Source organism: Notolepis coatsorum, assembly GCF_963971535.1.
Source record: "Notolepis coatsorum genome assembly, chromosome: 19".
NCBI classification, from domain to species: domain Eukaryota; kingdom Metazoa; phylum Chordata; class Actinopteri; order Aulopiformes; family Paralepididae; genus Notolepis; species Notolepis coatsorum.
This window is the reverse complement of record NC_140183.1, coordinates 35,804,906-35,826,568: the sequence shown is the minus strand read 5'-3', so window position 1 is coordinate 35,826,568 and position 21,663 is coordinate 35,804,906. Positions and strand designations below refer to the sequence as shown.

The following is a 21,663-nucleotide window of genomic DNA, read 5'->3' as shown; positions in this document are numbered from 1 at the left end:
AAGTGCTGATACTGATACCGGTGTTGGATATTGGGTCGATATACGCACTGTGCTAGGGTGTCTTTATCAGATCATTTCACCAAGACTGAAGTCCCAAGGCCCACATCACAAGTCAGAAAGCACTGGAAAACAAACTTGATTTTCGGCATTTTTCTGCACACAAAGAGATGATTGATCTCTCAAAGAGATGATTGATCTATCTTAATCACTTTTCAAACTGATCGTCTTAATTCTATACTGTTCAGCAACAGTAGTCTGTATCAGACGATTCTTAAAGGGGCACTTCACCAAAAGAACAATGCTGATTTATTTTGCACATAATCTCACACACATTCAAAAACTGTTTTGCACACATTCGTTTAGTTTGACGGTTATTGAGAGTAAATGAGTAAATTAATTATGGCCACCAGTGATGTCATCGGGGAATTATCGAATCCTTGTGTTGTGTTAATTACAGCTCAATCAAATGATAAGGTAGCAGTCCCTATAAGACGAGGTATTTCATGGAGCTGTAATCAACGCAACACAAGGATTCAATGTCCCTGATGACATCACTGGTGGGCACATTCAAACTCATTTACCCTCAATAACTGTCAAACTATAGAGTTTTTGGATGTGTGTGATAATGTACAAAATAAATCACTGTGTTTTATTTTTGCAAAGTGCCCCTTTAACTCATTGGACGCCACAGACTTGAGCATCTTTTGTTCCTACCACGCCAATGCTCTAAGAGATAGGAATAAGTGGCTGTGTTTGCAGGGCTATAACTATATTCTATATTATAGCTATGGATACAATACTGAATACTATGGCCCATTTGACATCAACTATCTATCGTTCAATATGTGAAAACGAATACATTTTTTCATCCATACATTTGCGTATAAGTATAGTTTTAGAGTGATCCTGTCTAATCCCAGAAAATGACGATATGCAGCAATACTGTACGTAGGGATGGGAATTGATACGATTTTATCGATGCGATTCCATTATCGATTCTGCTTATCGGTCCGATTCTTTATCGATTCCTAATCAATTTATAATTTAAATAAATAAATTGGAAATGCAACAGAACTAAGCTGGTTAGAATAACAACATGCAACTTGACATTTCTGATTGTCATTTATTGTTGAGCCCCCATGTCAGAAAAATACAAAAACTGTAAAAAATAAAACATTAACTATAGCCTACACTTAAATAAAATAATGTATTTGAGATTCTCTTAAAAATAAATCTTTTTTTATTCTTAAACTAATTTAATCTATTGAATAACGACCTGTTGGATGTATCTACAGTTCAATATCTTAAACTAATTTAATCTATTGAACCGTAGTTGCATTCAACAGGTCGTTATTCCTCTGACTTCTCTGTCTCTGGTATTTCAGAGACACACACACACACACACACACACACACACACACACACACACACACACACACACACACACACACACACACACACACACACACACAGAGCTCCCTCCCCGGGCCCCTGTCCTGTAAGGTATTGGCTCGTGTTGCTACACGGACATGTTTGTATGTTGCACGGTACATCCTGACTTACATTAGTAAACAAACAGTCAACCTGATCACACGCTCTCCGTCTCTTATTATATGTGAACTAAAGAGTACAAGGTTTACACAACAGCCCCCACCCCCTTTTTTATTTTATTTGTACCTGTACTGTACTACCTGCTGTCAGCTGTTATCTCTCTCTGTGAGCTTGATTAGCTAACGTTAGCTAGCGTTAACAAACAGCGGGAGCATTTCGGGAGCATATGACCAAAACCCAGGCAATTTCGAGCCCTTAAGGAATCAAATAGTCTGCCATGGCTACATGCGTGGCGCTAACGTTATGCACAACTGTAGAAAAACCTGGCATCGATAAGAGGAATCGATAGTCACGGAGGCATGCGATTCCAGGAATTGGACAATTAGGAATCGATTCCCAACGGGAACCGGTTTTCGATTCCCATCCCTAACTGTACGTGAATTTCACTAAAAGCGTTGGCGTTTCTCGCCTGGACACGCTACTATTTCCAAATCAAATGTATATAATAGGTATTATGTTTCATCATGAATGCATGAAAGGGGGGGGGTTGTTTTTTGATGCTTTGATCGTCACCAACGGCATACGTTGTGGAGTAACGTTACACACACACGTTGCGAAACATGGTTGGATCAAAGCAGGATTGATATCATTTAGTCCTTACCTTCACTAGAAGGTACCCCAAAAAGAATATTCCAATTGTCTGATCGCGAGTCCCAGTATTGGTGTCGATCGTGTCGCCAACATAATCCACAACAACAGATGCATCGGGGCATTTGACGCTTCTCAATGCGATCGGGATAACCGCTCGACTCGCCTGACAAAGAAAACTGCATCCGGAGACATTTGAACGTTACACAGGCCAAGGTATAAGGTTTCACAGGGTGCTCGATACTGCCACCTGGGAGGATGTGGCCGGTATTGCACTTTGGCGATCTCAGGATGATTCCCCATGTTAACCCTGAGTCTGTGTGCCTGTAATGAATAGAAATATAAAATAAAATAAATAACGATGAAAACCCGACTATACTCGGGTCTGGCGTTGAACAGTTGGCGAGATAACCCGACTATCCTCGGGTCTGGCGCTGATTGAGTTAAGGGGAGACACTGCAGGTGAATAGGGTAAAAAAATTAACTAATAGATATCACAATGAAACTTCCCCAGTTGATTACTTATATTAAGACAAGACTTTTTTTTATTACAAGTTTTCTGAAATTGTATGTTTAAATATGCAAATGAGGCATGATCTACTTAAATATGCACTAATTTGCATATAATTCCAGGACAGAAATCTGAACATTGGATAAAGCCATTTTCAAAATTATAGTTTCATTTTGTTGACATATTAGAGCCAAAGGTTATTACAGAGGGGATTTTGGATATCTCTTTTTATCACTCCATAAATCAGAAAATACTCCATTCAGTCCATTTTTATGGTAAAATTCCATATTTCGCCATGTTTTTAGGAATAAAATTTTATATAAATCAGGGTATGAATGCGATATCAACAAACCCTTCTGTAAATACCTTCAGAACATAGATATGAATAGAACTGGAAGGTTTGGTGTATGTGTGTGCTACTGAAGTGGAGATTTCTGGCTCAGAGTATGAGGAAAAACTCTTAAAACAAATTTTTGGGAAAACGCCTTCAAAGTTCTGTATTGTAAAATGCCATACTTTTTTTTTAAACAGATATTTACAAACACAATACCTAATCAAACCATTAGTAATAGACAACCTAAACACATGCCTGATAACTGAATAATAATAATAATAATAATGATGTTATTGAACTGAACAGAACTACACACAGGCTACAAACAGTGTAGTACAGTGTATACCCCCCTAATAGCCAAAACATATTTGAATAGATATCACTATGACACTTTCCCAATTTGTTATGTACATATAAACTAAGAAAAAATATATTGCAAGTTTTCTGAAATGTATGTTTATATATGCAAATGAGGCACTTCCCCATTAAATATGTGCACATTTATGGATGCAATAAGGCAAAATGATGTAAAATAAACAACTAAATGTGTGTTATTGACGTTTTATTGTCACTAGTTTCATAGAAGACATGTTTAGGAAGCAAAATATAACAAAATCTCAAAATCAACAAAAAAAGTATATTTGACTATTCACCTGCAGTGTCTCGCCTTAAAGGAACATTTTGGGAAATTAGCTTATCGTCTTCTCCAGAGAGAGACAAGAAGATAGATACCAGTTTCCTCTCTGTGTGCGATCAGTAGAAAGCTATCTGGCTGCATGTTAACCTAGCTTAGCACAATGAATGGAAGCGGACATGACCGGTTAGAGGTGTTAGTTGGACAATGCCTAGGCTAACCGACCACGTCCACTTCCATTCATTGTGCTAAGCTAGGCTAATATGCAGCCAGATAGCTTTCTACTGAATGTGCAGAGAGGAAACTGGTATCTATCTTCTCTCTCTGGGGAAGACGATAAGCTAATTTCCCAAAATGTTGGAGTGTTCCTTTAACAGTCTCTATCAGCAGTGAAGAGCTGGTAGTCTGCATGTCCCCTTTACTAAATGTCTGATGGACGGTGTTTATTTGTCTTCCTACAGGAGTCCAGCAGGTAGAAGTGAAGGGGGGTTCCTGGATCCCGGTTCGGCCTGCGAGTGGATGACCTGCCTCCCGGCACGGACCATGATCTGAAGGGGCCCTGCCGCGCCACACCCCGCTCGTTCTCTCCTCCTCCCTCTTCTGCTCCCCGTGGGGGTGAGAGCCTCCCCAGCCCAGCTGCTCCGGACAGGTGGAGTGCAGAGAGAGAGAGCGAGAGAGAGATAAAAGAGTGAAGGAGTAAAGGAAGACCAACGAGCCAGCGCCTAGTCGGCACCAGAGCAGCCCCCTCTCAGGACAGCCGCGACCTCTGACCTTGGCCACTCCCCCCCCTCCCCAGCCCCCTCCCGTTGCCACCACACCGGAATCATGGGGAGGAAAAAGATTCAGATTCAGAGGATCACAGATGAACGCAACAGACAGGTTAGTGTGTGTGTGTGTGTGTGTTTTTATGTGTTTATGTGTGTGTGTATTAGGGTTGCTGCAGTGATGTGAAATTTCCCATGAATAATAAACTCCGGTATTAGCACAAATATGAAGCGGATACGGACCAGCTAGCCTAGCCGTTGGCCAAAAACACCTCTCCCGGAGTTTTACGCTAGGCTAGTGGTCCGTGGTCCGCTTCCATTCATTTGTGCTAAGCTAGACTAACTTGTAATAGCTTTCTACTGAACGCACAGAGAGGAAATTGGTATCTTACGATAAGCGCGATAAGTGCATTTCACATAATGTTGGCATGTTCCTTTAAGGTTAGGGTAATGGTAAGAGCTTAGTGGTGAGACTTTCGGTTTGGCTTTAGGAACCTAGTCAAAGGATTTACAAACAAATTTATAAAAGTATGGTGTCTGTGTTTGTGAGACCATCACATGAACATCATTCATACGAGCAACATGCATTGTTTGCATGTCATATCTACGATCCCACACCTTTAATTCTCAGCTCTCCTCGGTGCCTACAGCAGGACAATAGTATCAGCTTTTATGAATATCATATGACTCCACGCGGGTATCACAGCGCTACATTCCCCAACTCTAACCAGAATGTGTCGTTCCCCTCAAAAAACGGTGACATCATTGTCATCATTGTGTCGCGCGGCTGAAAGGATAAACGATCCATCTGAAATGAGTCAACTGGTAAATGGGCTTCACTCCATTGAGCAGATTGAGTAATGGATTCGATGCGCCTGTACCTTCCAAGACGACGCGGAGGAAGAAGGTTCCTCGGCCGAGCGAAGACCTGAACAGTTTAGACGTTCATTGGCCCCGGGGCCTGAAAATCATCCCCAGCTTTTCCCCCTCATAAATCTCAAAGGGTGCCATTTCCATAAAAACTAGGCCTCAGGACGGTCAGGTATTATGATGATTAATTATTCAGGGGTACACAATGAGACGGGGAACGTGAAATGATTTCTGGTGGGACTGTCACAGATGCAGTGTTGGGTGTCGAAACATTGATCTATGGGGTCTGAAGTAATCCTCCATATCTAGTTGTTCACAGACAGGTTTGTGTAGTTATACATACTCTAAATATAGGATATCTAGTTCACAGACAGGTTTGTGTAGTTATACATACTCTAAATATAGGATATTTAGTTCTTCACAGACAGGTTTGTGTAGTTATACATACTCTAAATATATCTAGTTCTTCACAGACAGGTTTGTGTAGTTATACATACTCTAAATATAGGATATCTAGTTCTTCACAGACAGGTTTGTGTAGTTATACATACTCTAAATATAGGATATCTAGTTGTTCACAGACAGGTTTGTGTAGTTATACATACTCTAAATATAGGATATCTAGTTGTTCACAGACAGGTTTGTGTAGTTATACATACTCTAAATATATCTAGTTCTTCACAGACAGGTTTGTGTAGTTATACATACTCTAAATATATCTTTCTTCACAGACAGGTTTGTGTAGTTATACATACTCTAAATATATCTAGTTCTTCACAGACAGGTTTGTGTAGTTATACATACTCTAAATATATCTATTTCTTCACAGACAGGTTTGTGTAGTTATACATACTCTAAATATAGGATAGGTGGCTGTAGACTTAAAGGGGCACTTCACTAAAAACTAAAACTAAAAACAATGCTGATTTACTTTGCACATCATTTGACACAGAAAACACCAAAAACACAGTTTTGCACACATTCATGTAGTTACAGTGTACAGTTATTAACTATTTCTGTGCCATACTCGTGTATAGTCGGGTTTCGCCGCCAGAGGTTTGATATTTTTCCTTTGATCCTCATTCAATACACTCCGCCGGAGCTCCCTGGGCCTCCCTGGCTCATCTGCCTACGTTACAATTGCAATGACGATCAAATCCTGCCAAGTGGCAGTATCGCCTACCTTTTGAACTGAAATAGATTGGTTTGGAGACGTGATTTTTTAACGTAGCCTCTGTGAGCGAAGACGCTCTTTGATTGCAGCGAAGAAGAAAAAGACGCTCTCCGATTGGCTAACCCTAACCCTAACTCTAAGCATAACCACGTCGAAAGAATTCCTAAGCATAACCACTTTGAAAGAATGCCTAGGCATAACCACTTTGAAAGAATGCCTAAGCATAACCACTTCGAAAGAATGCCTAAGCATAACCACTTCGAAAGAATGCCTAAGCATAACCACTTCGAAAGAATGCCTAAGCTAACCACTTCGAAGCAGAGAACATATGTACAAGGCGGAAGAGACCCTTCGGAGCTAAACCAATCAGAGAGGGTCTTTTCTTCTTCGCTGTACGCGGCCTAGCCAATCAGAGAGCGTCGTCGGAAACAGAGGCTACGTTAAAAAATCACGCGGTGTGGAGACACTTTTAATTTTTTGCAAGGACTCCTCCCCTCAGGACAGAGCGACAGAGCGATCGCTCTGAGATTTTATCGCTTTAAACCTATTTCCTGTATACGCGAGTATAGACATACACGAGTAATCGCGATGGCGATGGGATCACTGGGGATTATTATTTTTGGAGTACCTTCTGGCTAAGGTAAGGTATATTCTATGTGTATTTTACCGAACCTGAAACATGTTTTTTTAACCATCACAGTGTCGTATTTTACCGGACCTAAAACTTGCTTTTGGTAACGATCGCAGTTTTGAGTTAAAACGACCCCCCCCCCCCCCTTGATGATTTTGTGAAGACACATTATGTACATGGTATATACCTTTGATTTGGAAGTATTTGGTGTTTCAGGCGATCAACCAGAACGATTTGGGCATAATGCATATAACGCGCCATATCTCGTGATCTATGAAATTGATTATTTTGGAAAGGGGCGATGTTTAGCGTGTAATAGTGCACAACCTACAGTATGTAGAAATGAACTGGTTAGTCATTGATGGACTATGAACAATGCCTGTCAAATGAGCCATACTATTGTCTCCATAGCTATAATACAGAACACACAATGGGTCTGCAAACATCGCTAAAATGGTCAATAACGCTGGCGCCATTGAGTAAAGATGGGAAAAGAGCATGGCGCTCAATGAGTTAAGAGTAAATTAGTTTGAATATGGCCACCAATGATGTCACCTGGGACATTGAATCATTGTGTCATAAGTGATAAGGTAGCAGCCCCTATAAGACAAGGTATTGCTATTTTTTCTAAGGCTGAGATGATATGCCATCTGGAAGAATCGGATCAATCGGGACAAAATTATCGATAAATATAGATTTTTGAATTATTATTTTGCATGTGTAAAAATGTAAATAAAAATAAAGTTTAAAATACTTTTTTCTTAAAAAAGAAAAAAAACGTATTTAACTCATTCAGTGCCAGCTATTAGACGGGGCCCGTCGTAGCAATGCCACGCTTTAAAAGATAGGAGTGTGTCACCTTGTTTGTAGAGCTATAACTGTATTCTATATTATAGCTATGGATACAATACTATGGCCCATTTGGCATCAACTATCTATCGTTCAGTATGTGAAAAAAAAAAAAAATCATCCATACGTTCCCGTGTTATACCGTGGTGAATATAAGTATGGTTTTAGAGTGGTCTGGGGTAATTCCCGAAAGGCTGTGTTATAGCCTCATACGTGAATCCTACTATAAGTGTTGCCGTTTCTTGCCTGGACACGCTACTATTCCCAAATCAAATCTATATAATAGGTATTATGTTCCATGATGAATGCATGAAAGTGGGGGGGGGGGTTGTTTCTGATTATTTGATTGCCAGTAACGGCATTCGTATTGAACACTAAAAGCGCATATCAGCCCGTTCGGTATAAAAGCATTGCACGATCAAGCTAAAATTTACGTCAGATAGTCCTTACCTGTGATCGGGAGTATTCCAAAAATAATATTCTAATTGTTTGATCGCCATCTGGTACATCCGATGTCCATTTGGTCCACTGCATAACCCACCACGCTTCAATGGAACCGGGAGAACCGCTCGACTGGCCCGACCCAGAAGACTGCGCCCGGAGACATTTTACCGTTGCACAGGCCAAGATATAAGGTTTCAAAGGGTGCTCGATACCGCCGTCTAGCTGGATGCGGCCAGTATTGCACTTTGGCGATCTCAGACTCATTCCCTATGGTAACACCAAGGTCCCTGGATGAATAACGAATAAAAATATTGAATAAAAGAATAAACGACCAAAACCTGAGATATCTCGGGTCTGGCAAGTGTTAACGTTAGTTTGTGTGTGTGTGTCACGTGCACTCAATGTAGTTTTTGCGATCCTGTAGTTGGCCCACGACACACACACACACACACACACGAACTAACGTTAAATAATAAAACATTTTCTGAAAGCTGAAAGAATATTTTAGTCACTGCACTGGGTGTAAGGAAAGCAATACAGTTTGTTAGACTGGATTCAGATTCAATCAAATGTTTTCAAGCCCAAAACCCTACATGCTGAGAAAACCACGACACTCTTCTACTAAACATAATAGATGCAAGGCACTGTAGTATACTTAAACGGGAGATGAAGCGTTGAACAATATGAGCCTAGTTTGTTTGTTGTGTACCTTGGGTAAGACAGGGTCCTATAATCAAATGTGAAATCCTGCTTATTTGTCTGAAAACTAAAATGTAATTTCCCCGTTTTGGCCATGGGCGGCGCCATTTTGATGGTGACGTCACGGTGATGGTTTGGGCTGGCTCCCGGTTTACACTGCTGGTTAGATAGCTACGTAAATATGGAGTGTCCTGAATAGGATTGCCCCGATCGATCGGCCAGCGATCGGTATCGGCCGATATTCAGTATAAATATGAGATTGGTGAATTCCGATAATGCTTTATTTTCGCGGATCGTGAAAACCGATCGATGACACAGGCGAAAAACATGATCCAATTATCTTCTCTCTCTCGCACACGCTCTGCTGCTGCTGCGAGTAGCCTCCAGCTGAAAGGCTATTGGCTGCTGCACGCCTTGCCCCTCCCCCTCCCAGACCCATGTCAACAAATGCTCCGGCAATAGTCGAGTGCATGAGACCTCCGTTAGCTAGGTAGCTAACGTCAGCTCACGTTAGCTCACTGTTTAAACAAAATGACCCAGTAAACTATTCACTTTAGTTTAATACATGAGGCATTGTCTAACGTTATCTAGCTGGCTAGCTACTAATAGCTCCTGATATCAACATCTGATATCATCATTTTGGCATTTGTTTTCGCAGTTGTTGGCTAACTAGCTATCGTTCCGTGAGCTAACATTAGCTGCCTAGCTAACGTTACTGTTTAAACAAAATTACCCAGTAAACTATTCACTTTAGTTTAAACTTTAATACATGAGGCATTGTCTAACGTTATCTAGCTGGCTAGCTACTGATAGCTCCTGATATCAACAAATGCTCCAGCAATAGTCGAGTGCATGAGACCTCCGTTAGCTAGGTAGCTAACGTTAGCTCACTTTAGCTCACTGTTTAAACAAAATGACCCAGTAAACTATTCACTTTAGTTTAATACATGAGGCGTTGTCTAACGTTATCTAGCCGGCTAGCAGTAGCTACAGATAGCTCCTGATATCAATGTCTTATAACATAATTGACACCATTTGTTTTTGCAGCTGTTGGCTAATAACTGAACACTGAGAACATCTTATAAGTTTCAGTTCATAGGAAAATACTTTGACTATAATGGTCAGAAGTAAATTAACTTAGATAGTGTTATGCTTAACACCCAGTACTATTCACTTTACTTAATTTCTAAGATTAGATTAGATAATTTAGACTGGATGCCTGTGTTAGACCTACAGTATAATACTGCCAGTACTATCTCTGTGACGTCAGCATTTAATTCTACACAAAGGGACATAACAAATAGTTTTTTCTTAGAAACGGCTTATTTTTATAACGTGATTTTTTCTGTGGTTTATCTAAATACTAATTTGATGCTATGACTATGTTTATATATCGCTATGCAACATCTCCCCTTTAACCCCCGACAGCCATCAAGATCAAAGACTATCCGCTCACCGCATTCAGGGCTATTGAAAAGGACTGAATGGTTCTTTAAGTAGTGCTCAATCAAATGAGATTCATGAAAATGAATATGATTTGACTCATACTCTTAAGAGATATAACAGCTAATTGGCTAATTGGTCGCTTCTGCCAGTGAACAGTTGCAGCCAGACTCATTACACATTCTGCTGAGATGTCGCCATAAGCATTAGCCTACTAGATGCAACACTGGCTTGAGATATGATGGGACTTTACATTCCTAACACTTTTTCACTGCAGATATCGATTGGGAGTTACTGAACTGTCTCCTCAGGCTTATGTTGTGTTTCCATCTGATCTGTTACTTTTACTGACGACAATAAATAATTTGGTTCAGTAGACAAAAAAATGGATTAAGACATAACAACAGACCAGTCTTCACTTTTATTTTGTTGTTGTTGTTGGTTGTCCTAAATACTTCAACAAAACATGTTTTAAGTAAATACGTTTTTTTTTTTATATACTTAGTTTATATTTGGGCATGGATATGAGGATTGTGAACTATTATACAAGACAGGATGTTCATCTACAGAAATGAAAGCAGCAGAAGTGGTTACGGTTGTCAAAGTTGCTTTCTTGTCTACTGGATACATGCACATGCACGCACGCACACAAACAAATAAGCAAACAAACAGATGAAACGATTCTCGCTGTTTCTCTTCCTCTCTATCCCTCTCTCTTCTGCTCTCTCTCTCCCTCTCTCTTCTGCTCTCTCCCTCTCTATCTCGCTCTCTCTCTCCCTCTCTCCTTCCGAGGATGTCTTGGTCTTCAGTTGCCATTGGTTACCTCGCAATTCTATTCTTAATGTCAATTACGATTGGGCTTGTTTGTCCTGGCATTCATGTCAAAACGTGGGATCAAGACTCATTGCCGGCGGTAGATAACTCGCCTCGGCACTAGCCGCGCTTTCTCTCTCTCTCCGATAAAAAACAAACAAACAAAAAGAATGTGGCACTGTACAACCCCAACCCCTGAAATAAATGATGTTGTAATTGCTTAGGAGAATAATTGGTGTTGTTTTCGCGGTGCGGCTCTCTCTCTCTCTCTCTCTCTCTCTCTCTCTCTCTCTCTCTCTCTCTCTCTCTCTGAGTGAGCCACGGCCGTTCTGGCGTCACTCCATTCTCTTCATTTCTCTACCCGGTAATTTGTAATTTCCTCTGTCTCTAACACCACGCAGTTCTGCCATCCATTCTCTATGTGTGTGTGAGAGAGAGAGAGAAGATGATGGTAGGAGTGTGTGATGAGGTGGGAAATGGGGGTGGTGGCTGAGGGTGGGGGGGGGGGGAGTAGTTGGTTGCCCATGGATACGACCCCAATATAATTTGATTTGTGGCAGCGGGAAGCAATGAGTGAGCAAGAACGAGTGAGCGAGAGGAAGAGAGAGAGAGGGGACTGGAGAACGGAAAGAAAGATAGAGATAGGAGGAGAGGAGGAAGCGGAATCGAGGGCGAGAAAATGAGAGATGGTGGAAGGAAAGGAGAGGGAGAGAGAGGGGAGAGAGAGGGAGAGAGGGTGGAGAGAGGTAGAGAGAGGGAGAGGGGGAGAGGGAGAGAGAGAAGGAGGAGAGAGTGTAGAGAGGGAGAGAGAGATGGAGACAGAGCAAGCTGGCTCGTGCCCCACAGAGAGGCATCAATGTAACATGGCGGGTGCTCAAGCAATTAGAGAGAGAGGGAGGAGGGGTGAGGGGAGGGGGAAAGATAGATAGATAGGGCAATGGATAAAAGAGATGGAGATATTGGATGCACAATATGGCTCTCTATTTGTCTCTCTCCCTTCCCTCTCTATTTTCCCCTACACCTCTCTATCTCTCCCTCCTATCTTTATCTGTCTCCCATCCTTTCCCTCTCTTGTCCCTTTGTCTCTCTACCTATCTTCCCCTCTTCTCTGTCTCTTGCTCTCTCTCCCCTTCTCCCTCTATCTCCCTTTCTCTCACATCCTTGCTCTCTCTCTCTCTCTCTCTCTCTCTCTCTCTCTCTCTCTCTCTCTCTCTCTCTCTCTCTCTCTCTCTCTCTCTCTCTCTCTCTCTCTCAATTCAATTCAATTCAAAGGGGCTTTATTGACATGGGAAATATACGTTTACATTGCCAAAGCCAGTGTTCTCTCTACCTCTCTCTACCTCTCTGTGTGTATGCGTGTGTGATCCATGTCTGTGGATTCCAAACACACCTTAGAAGCCAGTGTGTAGTAAATGGCATCAGATAATGGTATAGTATACACACACTCCAGAGAGCTGTAGTTAATAAAACCCAACCAGAATAAGGGGTGGTGGTGGTGGGTCCCGGTCGTTGACGCCTTTAATTAGCCCTCATACAGCCTCACGCCTCTTTCACATCTTGTTTGTTCACACTTTGACTGCCTCTCCAAGATGCCTGTGCGTGTGTGTGTGTGTGTGTGTGTGTGTGTGTGTGTGTGTGTGTGTGTGTGTGTGTGTGTGTGTGTGTGTGTGTGTGTGTGTGTGTGTGTGTGTGTGTGTGTGTGTGTGTGTGTAGGTGTGTGTGTATGTGTGTGTGTGTGTGTGTGTGTGTGTGTGTGTGTGCGCGTATGTGTGTGTGTGTGTGTGTGTGTGTGTGTGTGTGTGTGTGTGTGTGTGTGTGTGTGTGTGTGTGTGTGTGTGTGTGTGTGTGTGTGTGTGTGTGTGTGTGTGAAAGAGAGCGAGAGAGAGAGAGAGAGAGAGAGAGAGAGAGAGAGGGAGAGAGAGAGAGAGAGAGAGAGAGAGAGAGAGAGAGAGAGAGAGAGAGAGAGAGAGAGAGAGAGAGAGAGAGAGAGAGAGAGAGAGAGAGAGAGAGAGAGAGAGAGAGAGAGAGGGAACGTACAGATGCTCTTGGTTAGTGTGGAAGTGATATTCTTAATAGCTTGCCATTGTTTACATTCCATGTACTCGCACACAATCCCAATCAGCCCCCTTCTCTGTTCCCTCTCCCTCCTCCACATTTTACATGCAAGGCATTTAGCCCGATTGTCCCAGAGTGACAACAAGTGCAACAGTGGAACCAGCTCAAAGTCTTTGTATCACCATCATAGTTACCGAGGGCAAGTGGACTGAGTGTTGTAGCCTGAGAACAAGTAGATACAAATAACAACAGCTTCCAGGTGGGTTACTGAGCGGACCTTTACATGTGCAGTACAGTAGGCTCCTCGTCCTCCTAGTGCAGGGGTCAGCAACCTTTACTATCAAAAGAGCCACTTTTTCCCCCTCCCACAAAATAAAATGCTCAGGGAGCCGCACAACCTATTTACCCTTAAAATGAAGATAACACAGTGTATAACGTTTTTATATATCCCCAAGCATACCCCACATTTAGCATAAAACGCCTGACAATTGCATACCCAAAGTAATTTGCGATTTATTATACTTTATACTTATAGCACACAGTTTGTTGCATTAATGGAATTATAAAGCAACAAAAAGAAAGAAAATTACTTTTTATTGCTGTTTTTACCTGTTATAACAAAGGAAAACCTCAAACTCTTATGAAGAGGAGAAAAAATACTGGCTGTGTAGACCTATTTTTAAATAAAACACAGAAGAGGAGACAAAACACTGGTGTCTGTAGACCGACTTTGAAATAAAACCCTGAACTATTCAGGTATATTTGAGTCCTTCCCTTATTTGTGGAACATTTATCAAATAAAAAGTAGTCCACTTTGAAAAAAGATTACCATGTGTAGACCTACTTTGAAATAAAACACAGAAAAGGAGAAAAAACACTGGCATCTGTAGACCTACTTTGAAATAAAACCCTGAACTATGCAGCTCTATTTGAGTCCTTCCCTCATTTGTGGAAAATCTATCAAATAAAAAGAAAATTTTTCGTTGTTAGCTAATTTCGCAACACATATCAGGCATACAGGTAAGCCTGCATCGTTAGTCGTGAAAGCAAATTAATCTGTCCACGCTGAATTAAACCCTCTATTTTCCTCAGACTTTCCTTTTTTTGGATTTATCCATGGTTAGCTTACTGGGGGGTCAGAAACTCAAGATTAGCCACTTGCAGACGGCAGGGAGAGGCGCGGCGTGTGACGTACTGTATATTTTAGTTGATGAAATATTTGTGTTGACTAAATATTTTAGTTGATGAAATATTTTTTCATTTCAGTGTCACATCGATCTCCAAAATAAGAGAACAAAAAAGAAATTTAAAAATAAAAGTAAAAAAAAAAAAAATTGGCCAGGGAGCCGCAGCTGATTGGCTAAAGAGCCGCATGCGGCTCCGGAGCCGCAGGTTGCCGACCCCTGTCCTAGTGAGACACGTCTGACTCAGCCCCCAAATAAACACAACCTTATTTACCCTCCCGGTGCACCTCCTCTGCCAAGTATCTAACACAGGGGTGGGCAACTTTGTATATGGTGAGGGCCACAAAATGTCCACAATCAATCTGGGGGGCCGCATTGTTTATCGGCAGTCCCGCCAGTAGTACCCCATCACTCAAATAGCCCCAATAGTCACAAGGTATATAAACAATTATAATTTGTTGTAACTTTGTTTTTATTCCATTTCAAATGCATTTAGTAATGCAATTTCAACTTCATGAATTTATAAACAGTTGAATTTAAAAGTATTGCTGTGTAACCCCAAATATATACAAAAATGATCAATTATAATTAAGGCTTCTAATAAAATAAATTTATGAACTTAAAGCCCACTGCTCAACAAACAAAGCAGCATTCCTGCTGCATTTCACAGTAAATCAAAAGTGCAATAATAAATGATTTTGTTAAATGTATAAACTTTTATCCTGCTACTAAACAAAACATTATAACACTGAAATGCATGTTATGGATATGAAGCACTCAGGAATGTTTTGTTTAGTAGCAGGATAAAAGTGTATACATTTAACAAAATCATTTATTATTGCACTTTTGATTTACTGTTGTAGTGAAATGCAGCAGGAATGCTGCTTTGTCTTTGTGTTATTAGTGTTATCTGAACACTACAAAAGTAAACAAGTAAAGTGCAAGTAAAGTAAAGTGCAATACTACATGCCTCCCATTGACCCTTTATCAAACTGGCATGACATTCACCCTCGCCCCACAGTGGGTCAATAATGATTATAATAATAATAATAATAATAATAATAATAATAATAATAATAATAATAATAATAATAATAATAATAATAATAATAATAATAATAATAATAATAATAATAATAATAATAATAATAATAATAATAATAATAATAATAATAATAATAATAATAATAATAATAATAATAATAATAATAATAATAATAAATAATAAATAATAAATAATAAATAATAATAATAATAATAATAATAATAATAATAATAATAATAATAATAATAATAATAATAATGGTCCCCTCTCTACACCTCTCCATCATCTCCCCCCCCCCTCTCTACACCTCTTCATCATCTCTTCCCCCCTCTCTACACCTCTTCATCATCTCCTTCCCCCCCCCCCCCTCTACACCTCTTCATCATCTCCTCCCCCCCTGTCTTTAATGAGACACTTGTGGTCTCTCTTGTTGGCGCACAATAGCCGGAATGTCAACTTCAATGTTTGTGCATGCAATCTGCATCAGATGAAATAATGTTTCATCCGACAGCCTGTTTCTCTCCTTTGACTTGATGTGCTTCATGTTTGAGAAATTGCTCTCGCATATGTATGTGCTCCCAAACATACTGGCCATAGAGAGGGCAAAGTCCCTGAGGAGTGGGAAGCGGGGCTCAGGTAGCAGTTTCCAAAATGAAATTCCCCTCTCATTTCTCTTTGCTTGAAAAAAAGGATCTGACTGTAGCTCGCACAGTTCAAGCTGCAACGGTGGGGGCTGCTCTGACACCGTAGCGGTGAGGGGGCCGGCAAACAGCGCTATCCGTGACTGCATGCCGTTGAAATCTTCAAACCGATCATTGAATTGCATTTCCAGTGTTTCAATGTTGCTCCTGTACTTTCCGACGGCTCAGCCATCGGATTTCTGTGTGTAGCTGCAAGTCGCCATAATCAGTGTCCATCTCTTCCAAAAAGGAGACAAACTTTCTATGGTTTAGTGACCTGTTGCCTCCACGAATTAGATTGGTAACCTTGGTAACCAAATCCATAACATGGCTGTATAGTCAAGCTTCTTGGCACAGAGAGCCTCCTATATCAGATAAAAAAAAAAGAAAAACGATTTAACGACTCTCGCATATAATTTTACTACACTCGACTCGCATTGGTCATTATTAGTGACCCACAATAGATGGAAATTATGTTAGCGAACTTACCTGATGTATAATGCAGTGCAGCATTGGACACTCAACGCCACTCTGCCTTAGAAGCCCAGCGAATCCTGTGCGTTTTCCTTTCATTGCCGGTGCTCCATCGGTAACAACAGCCGACAGTTTATCAAAACCCCCATATTGCTGCACGGCACTTTCAACAGCGTTTCATATGTCCACACTAGGGCTGACCCCTATTAATCAAATAGTCGACTAATCGATCGAAAGGAGCCATAGTCGACTGCCAACTCTTCTTAGTCGAATACAATAATAAAAAAAAAAAATTAAAAAAAAAAAAAATTATAATTTTTTTTTTTTTTTTTTTTTTATATATTGGCCTGGGGCCGCATGATGGAGCACCGGCAATGAAAGGAAAACGCACAGGATTCGGGCCGCCAGTTGCCCCTCCCTGATCTAACATGTTCTCTCCTTCCTCTCTCGGTCTAATCTCCTCATTCTCTCCCCACTCTATCCCCCCCTTTCTTTCTTTCCTTCACCCCTCCTCACCCACAGGTGACGTTCACCAAGAGGAAGTTTGGTCTCATGAAGAAGGCCTATGAGCTGAGCGTGTTGTGTGACTGTGAGATCGCCCTCATCATCTTCAACCACTCCAACAAGCTGTTCCAGTACGCCAGCACCGACATGGACAAGGTGCTGCTCAAGTACACAGAGTACAACGAGCCCCACGAGAGCCGGACCAACGCCGACATCATCGAGGTAAAGCTGGGAAGGGGGAGACGGGGGAGTGGGAGGGATGTATGACATCATCTGATGGAACGATCCCTTGTGTGCTGTCCGGTCTGGTTGAGGGCCTACTGTATATAGACGCAACCTTGTCTTAGGGCAGGGGTTACTGTGGGCATTTCACTTGGCAGGGTTCCAATTGACCTACCTCAAGCCTTGCCCTCTTTTCTTTTTATTTCTCAGAGGGAAGCAACCATTTTGATTGGAGGACCAAGAAAAAAGGGTGGGGCTTGAGATAGTTCAATGATTTGCTTTTGTACGTGATATCACTACGCCCCTTTGTACTTTGTGGTGGCCATTTTGTGCTCCTCCTGTACCATTAACACATCCTGCGCCAAAAACGAGTTTACTCATTATTGCCCGCCAATCTAATAACGCCAACAACGAGTTTACTCGTTTTTATGATCGTTATTTCCTTTATTCACTATTGGCATTCATAATTCATCCAGGAAGGCACCGGGAGCCAGCTGGACTCTGTCTGATATTGCAACGCCTAAATACCGCCACGTGGTGGATTTCGGGCGAGTTGCACTCCACTCTAAACTGGATGTGGCGCTCTGTGCATCGGGGGAAAAGTTCCGGCAGAGCTATCTTGTTACGTGGATCCAGACACACACCTCGAGTGCATTGGATCGCTTTCGAGAGGCAAGAATCAATATGCTTTCGGCGTTTATTGTGTCGTACAAACGGAAAATGGATCTAGCAGATCGAAATCAAATAATTGGAATTTTTTTCTCCAGACTCATCGGCCACAGGTAAGAGGAATCTAACGTTAATTCCAGCACGATTGTGCATTTATTTCATTGCAATCCATCTGATCAACGTATGATGTCGTACTAAAGAAAGCCGTTACTGACAATCAAGGAATCATAAACGCCCCCCCCCCCCCCCCCCCCTTTCCTTCACGCATTATGGAGCATAATGTATACCGAGCATATGCATTTGAAATTTTTGATATAGCGTGTATAGGAACGAAACGCAAATCGATTATGTATAATATGCGTCGGGCCTATAACTCGCGTTCTAGGAATTACTGCTCTACACTCTAAAAACATATTTATATTCACGACGGTACTAACACGACAATGTATGAATGGAAAAATATAACGTTCCCACATCCGGAACGATAGATACCTGATGTTGAATGGGCCATAGTAATGTCGATATAGCTATAATATTTAAAAAGTTATAGCCCCGCAAAGAAGGTGAGCGACTCCATAGGGTTACAGCACTGGCAGAGAGTGGTATAAGATGGGCAAACTGTGTGGCAGACAATGTGTTAAGTTGAATTATATTTTGGACAAAAAATGGTGCATGTGAAATCAACCCAGTAGTCATGGAAAATATGGATTTAGGTGTTTAATAGGCAACGTTTTGTTAGTGTTGTTGTTATATTCTTAAGTTTTAAATGGGTTTCCAGTCGGTTTAAGTCCAGTTGAGTCCATTGCAGTTCAGTCTGGTCCAAAACAGTCTCGTCTGCGTCCACTCCACTGAATTCAGTCATAATCACTTCCAGTCCAGTTCAGTCTTATTCAGTCTGAATTGAATCCAGTTCAGTTAAACCAAGATTAATCCAATCTCAAAACCACTTCTAGCCTAGCCCTGTCTAATGCAATCCACTCCGGTTCAGGCCAGTCTAACGGTCTAATCTCCTTCTAGTCCACTCATCCTAAAGTCCTTTACAGTACGGTGCCGTGCAGTCCAGTCCGGTCTACTCCAGTCCGGTCTTGTGTGTGTTTTTGGCCATAGCCTTGCTGGCCTGCTGCCTGGCAGCGTGCAGGGAGAGCAGAGGTAATGACAGCTGGGCCTGCTGTCACCTCCCCTCTGCCCCTCCGGCCTTGGCCCCTCCAATAGCCGGGGACCTACCCGACAACAACAACAACGACAAGCTAAAGGGAAAAGCACCCGGAGCCAATAGAAAACCGCCACAGAAACAAAATGGCCACAAGAAACAGGAGGACCCTAGAGAAGGGATTCGAATTTCAACAGTTGTTGTGTGTCTTTAAGTTATACTATCACAGTTGGTATTTGAAGCATGCTAGCTCCGAACTATTTCAATTTTACCACTTACATTTACATTTACATTTAGTCATTTAGCTTACATGTTCTGTACGACAAGCCATCAGGAAGGGCACAACTCTATCAGCTGAGCAACAATGTTCATCAAAGTGTTGAGTGCTACAGTGTAGGATAGTTTATTAGGACAAGTGCATGACAGTACGGTTAGTTAGGGTTAGATTATTTTTTAAATTTTTTTTTATTCAGATAATGGTTGAAGAAGTGCGTCTTTAGTCGAATGCTGTGGAATATTGTGGAATACACCATGTTTTTACTACAGATGTTGGTGTTACATTGTGAACCAAGGCTGGTTTGTTGCTATTGTTGTTGTTTTTCAGGCAGGAAACAGTATCCGCACTAGGAAAACAACCACCGTCCACATTAGCATACTTACCAAGAGGAAGGTTGCGTACAGGTTAGGAGAGAGGGTGGTAGGGAAACCCCATTGGGACACGTTCTTTTTCCTATACACACAGACGGGACATTTTTTTATATTAATATTTTTATTGTTGTTTATTTTCTTAACTGTGGGGGGGGGAGGCTGTACAGGGAACCCACTCACATTCACATGGCTTGTTGACCTTTGTACTGGTAATGGCCCACTCATGAATTCAACATGGAGTGGTTAGATGTGATTCATCTGCTGTGTATATACCGTAGCTCAGCACTTCCACTGTTGACTTTCTCCCCTCCACCCCCTTAGTTGAAGATTTAAAGCAATATTTTGTCTTGGGGTAGAACAGTTTCACTCTTCAGCACACATTCCTCTGTAGGTGCGTGCTAGAGGTCGGCCTGTGGTTAGGGACACCTCCCCGGTGACCCTGTTGCACTTCAAAACTCTTACCTTCATCTTGATACTTCTATATGATTCTTAAATGCACCTTTGCGGAGTAGTTAATTACATGTAGTTCAATTACTAGTTTAAAGGAGCATGGCAACATTATGGGAAATGCTCTTACTGTCTTCTCCAGAGTCAGACGATACCAATGATGAGAGTCATTGGTATCCTCTCTGTGCGTTCAGTAGAAAGCTATCCGGCTGCAAGTTAGCCTAGCTTAGCACAAGTAGAATTGAATACGGACCACTGGCCTAGCTAAAAACACAGCTTCCATTAATTTGTGCTAAGCTAGGCTAACTTGCAGCCGGATAGCTTTCTACTGAACGCACAGAGAGGAAATTGGTATCTATCTTCTTGTCTGACTCTGGAGAAGATGGTAAGCACATTTCCCATAATGTTGGCGTGTTCTTTTAAGATTAGTTTAACTCATTAGATGGTGAACTAGCTGGTAGTCTGAAAAGCTAGCGTTTTAGAGTACTTTCCCTGACACTGCTTATATGACATAATACTTCTAGAATACATCTAACCTATACAGGAACATCCAGGTAATATTTGATTCAATTTAATATAAATGTAATATAAGTTATCCCTTTCACTGCTGCACTACCAAACGTAGTGTACATTTTAAACCCGTACACTACAGTAGTGTGATAGTAAAAGGTTAACCTTCTGTAGTGTGGTAGTGAAAGGGTTAAAATTATATAGATAATATATTTTAACATTAAATTTTGTGTTTTCTAAACAAACATGGCACTGAGTAGTAGTATCGGGGTACCTTTACAGGTCAATGTTAGAGGTCTTAACTCCTACAGAGGTGTGTGTGTGTGTGTGTGTGTGTGTGTGTGTGTGTGTGTGTGTGTGTGTGTGTGTGTGTGTGTGTGTGTGTGTGTGTGTGTGTGTGTGTGTGTGTGTGTGTGTGTGTGTGTGTGTGTGTGTGTGTGTGTGTGTGTGTGTGTGTGTGTGTGTGTGTGTGTGTGTGTGTGTGTGTGTGTGTGTGTGTGTGTGTGTGTGTGTGTGTGAATAAATAAATTTAATTCTTTCTGTATTTAATTAATCGAAATGAATGCGATAAAGTCCCAGCCCCAGTAACAACATTATCAAATTGGGGTGCCTTCAAATCTACACATTTGTTGATTATGAGAATTCACAACACAAAAAAAGTTATAAATCCACAGAAGATTTTAGGAAAGAAAGGATTTGGTGAATTCCCC

At 41.3% G+C, this 21,663-nt stretch overlaps 1 protein-coding gene across 1 annotated transcript in view; it reads left to right on the top strand.

Moving 5' to 3' along the window:
- Positions 1-21,663, top strand: part of mef2d (myocyte enhancer factor 2d) — a 105,726-nt gene that overhangs the window by 43,672 nt on the left and 40,391 nt on the right. Inside the window, exons 2-3 of the mRNA XM_084336612.1 lie at positions 4,140-4,557; positions 17,326-17,557. Coding sequence (XP_084192738.1) covers positions 4,504-4,557; positions 17,326-17,557 — 286 coding nt within the window. The 5' untranslated portion in view covers positions 4,140-4,503. The remainder of the gene's footprint in view (positions 1-4,139; positions 4,558-17,325; positions 17,558-21,663) is intronic.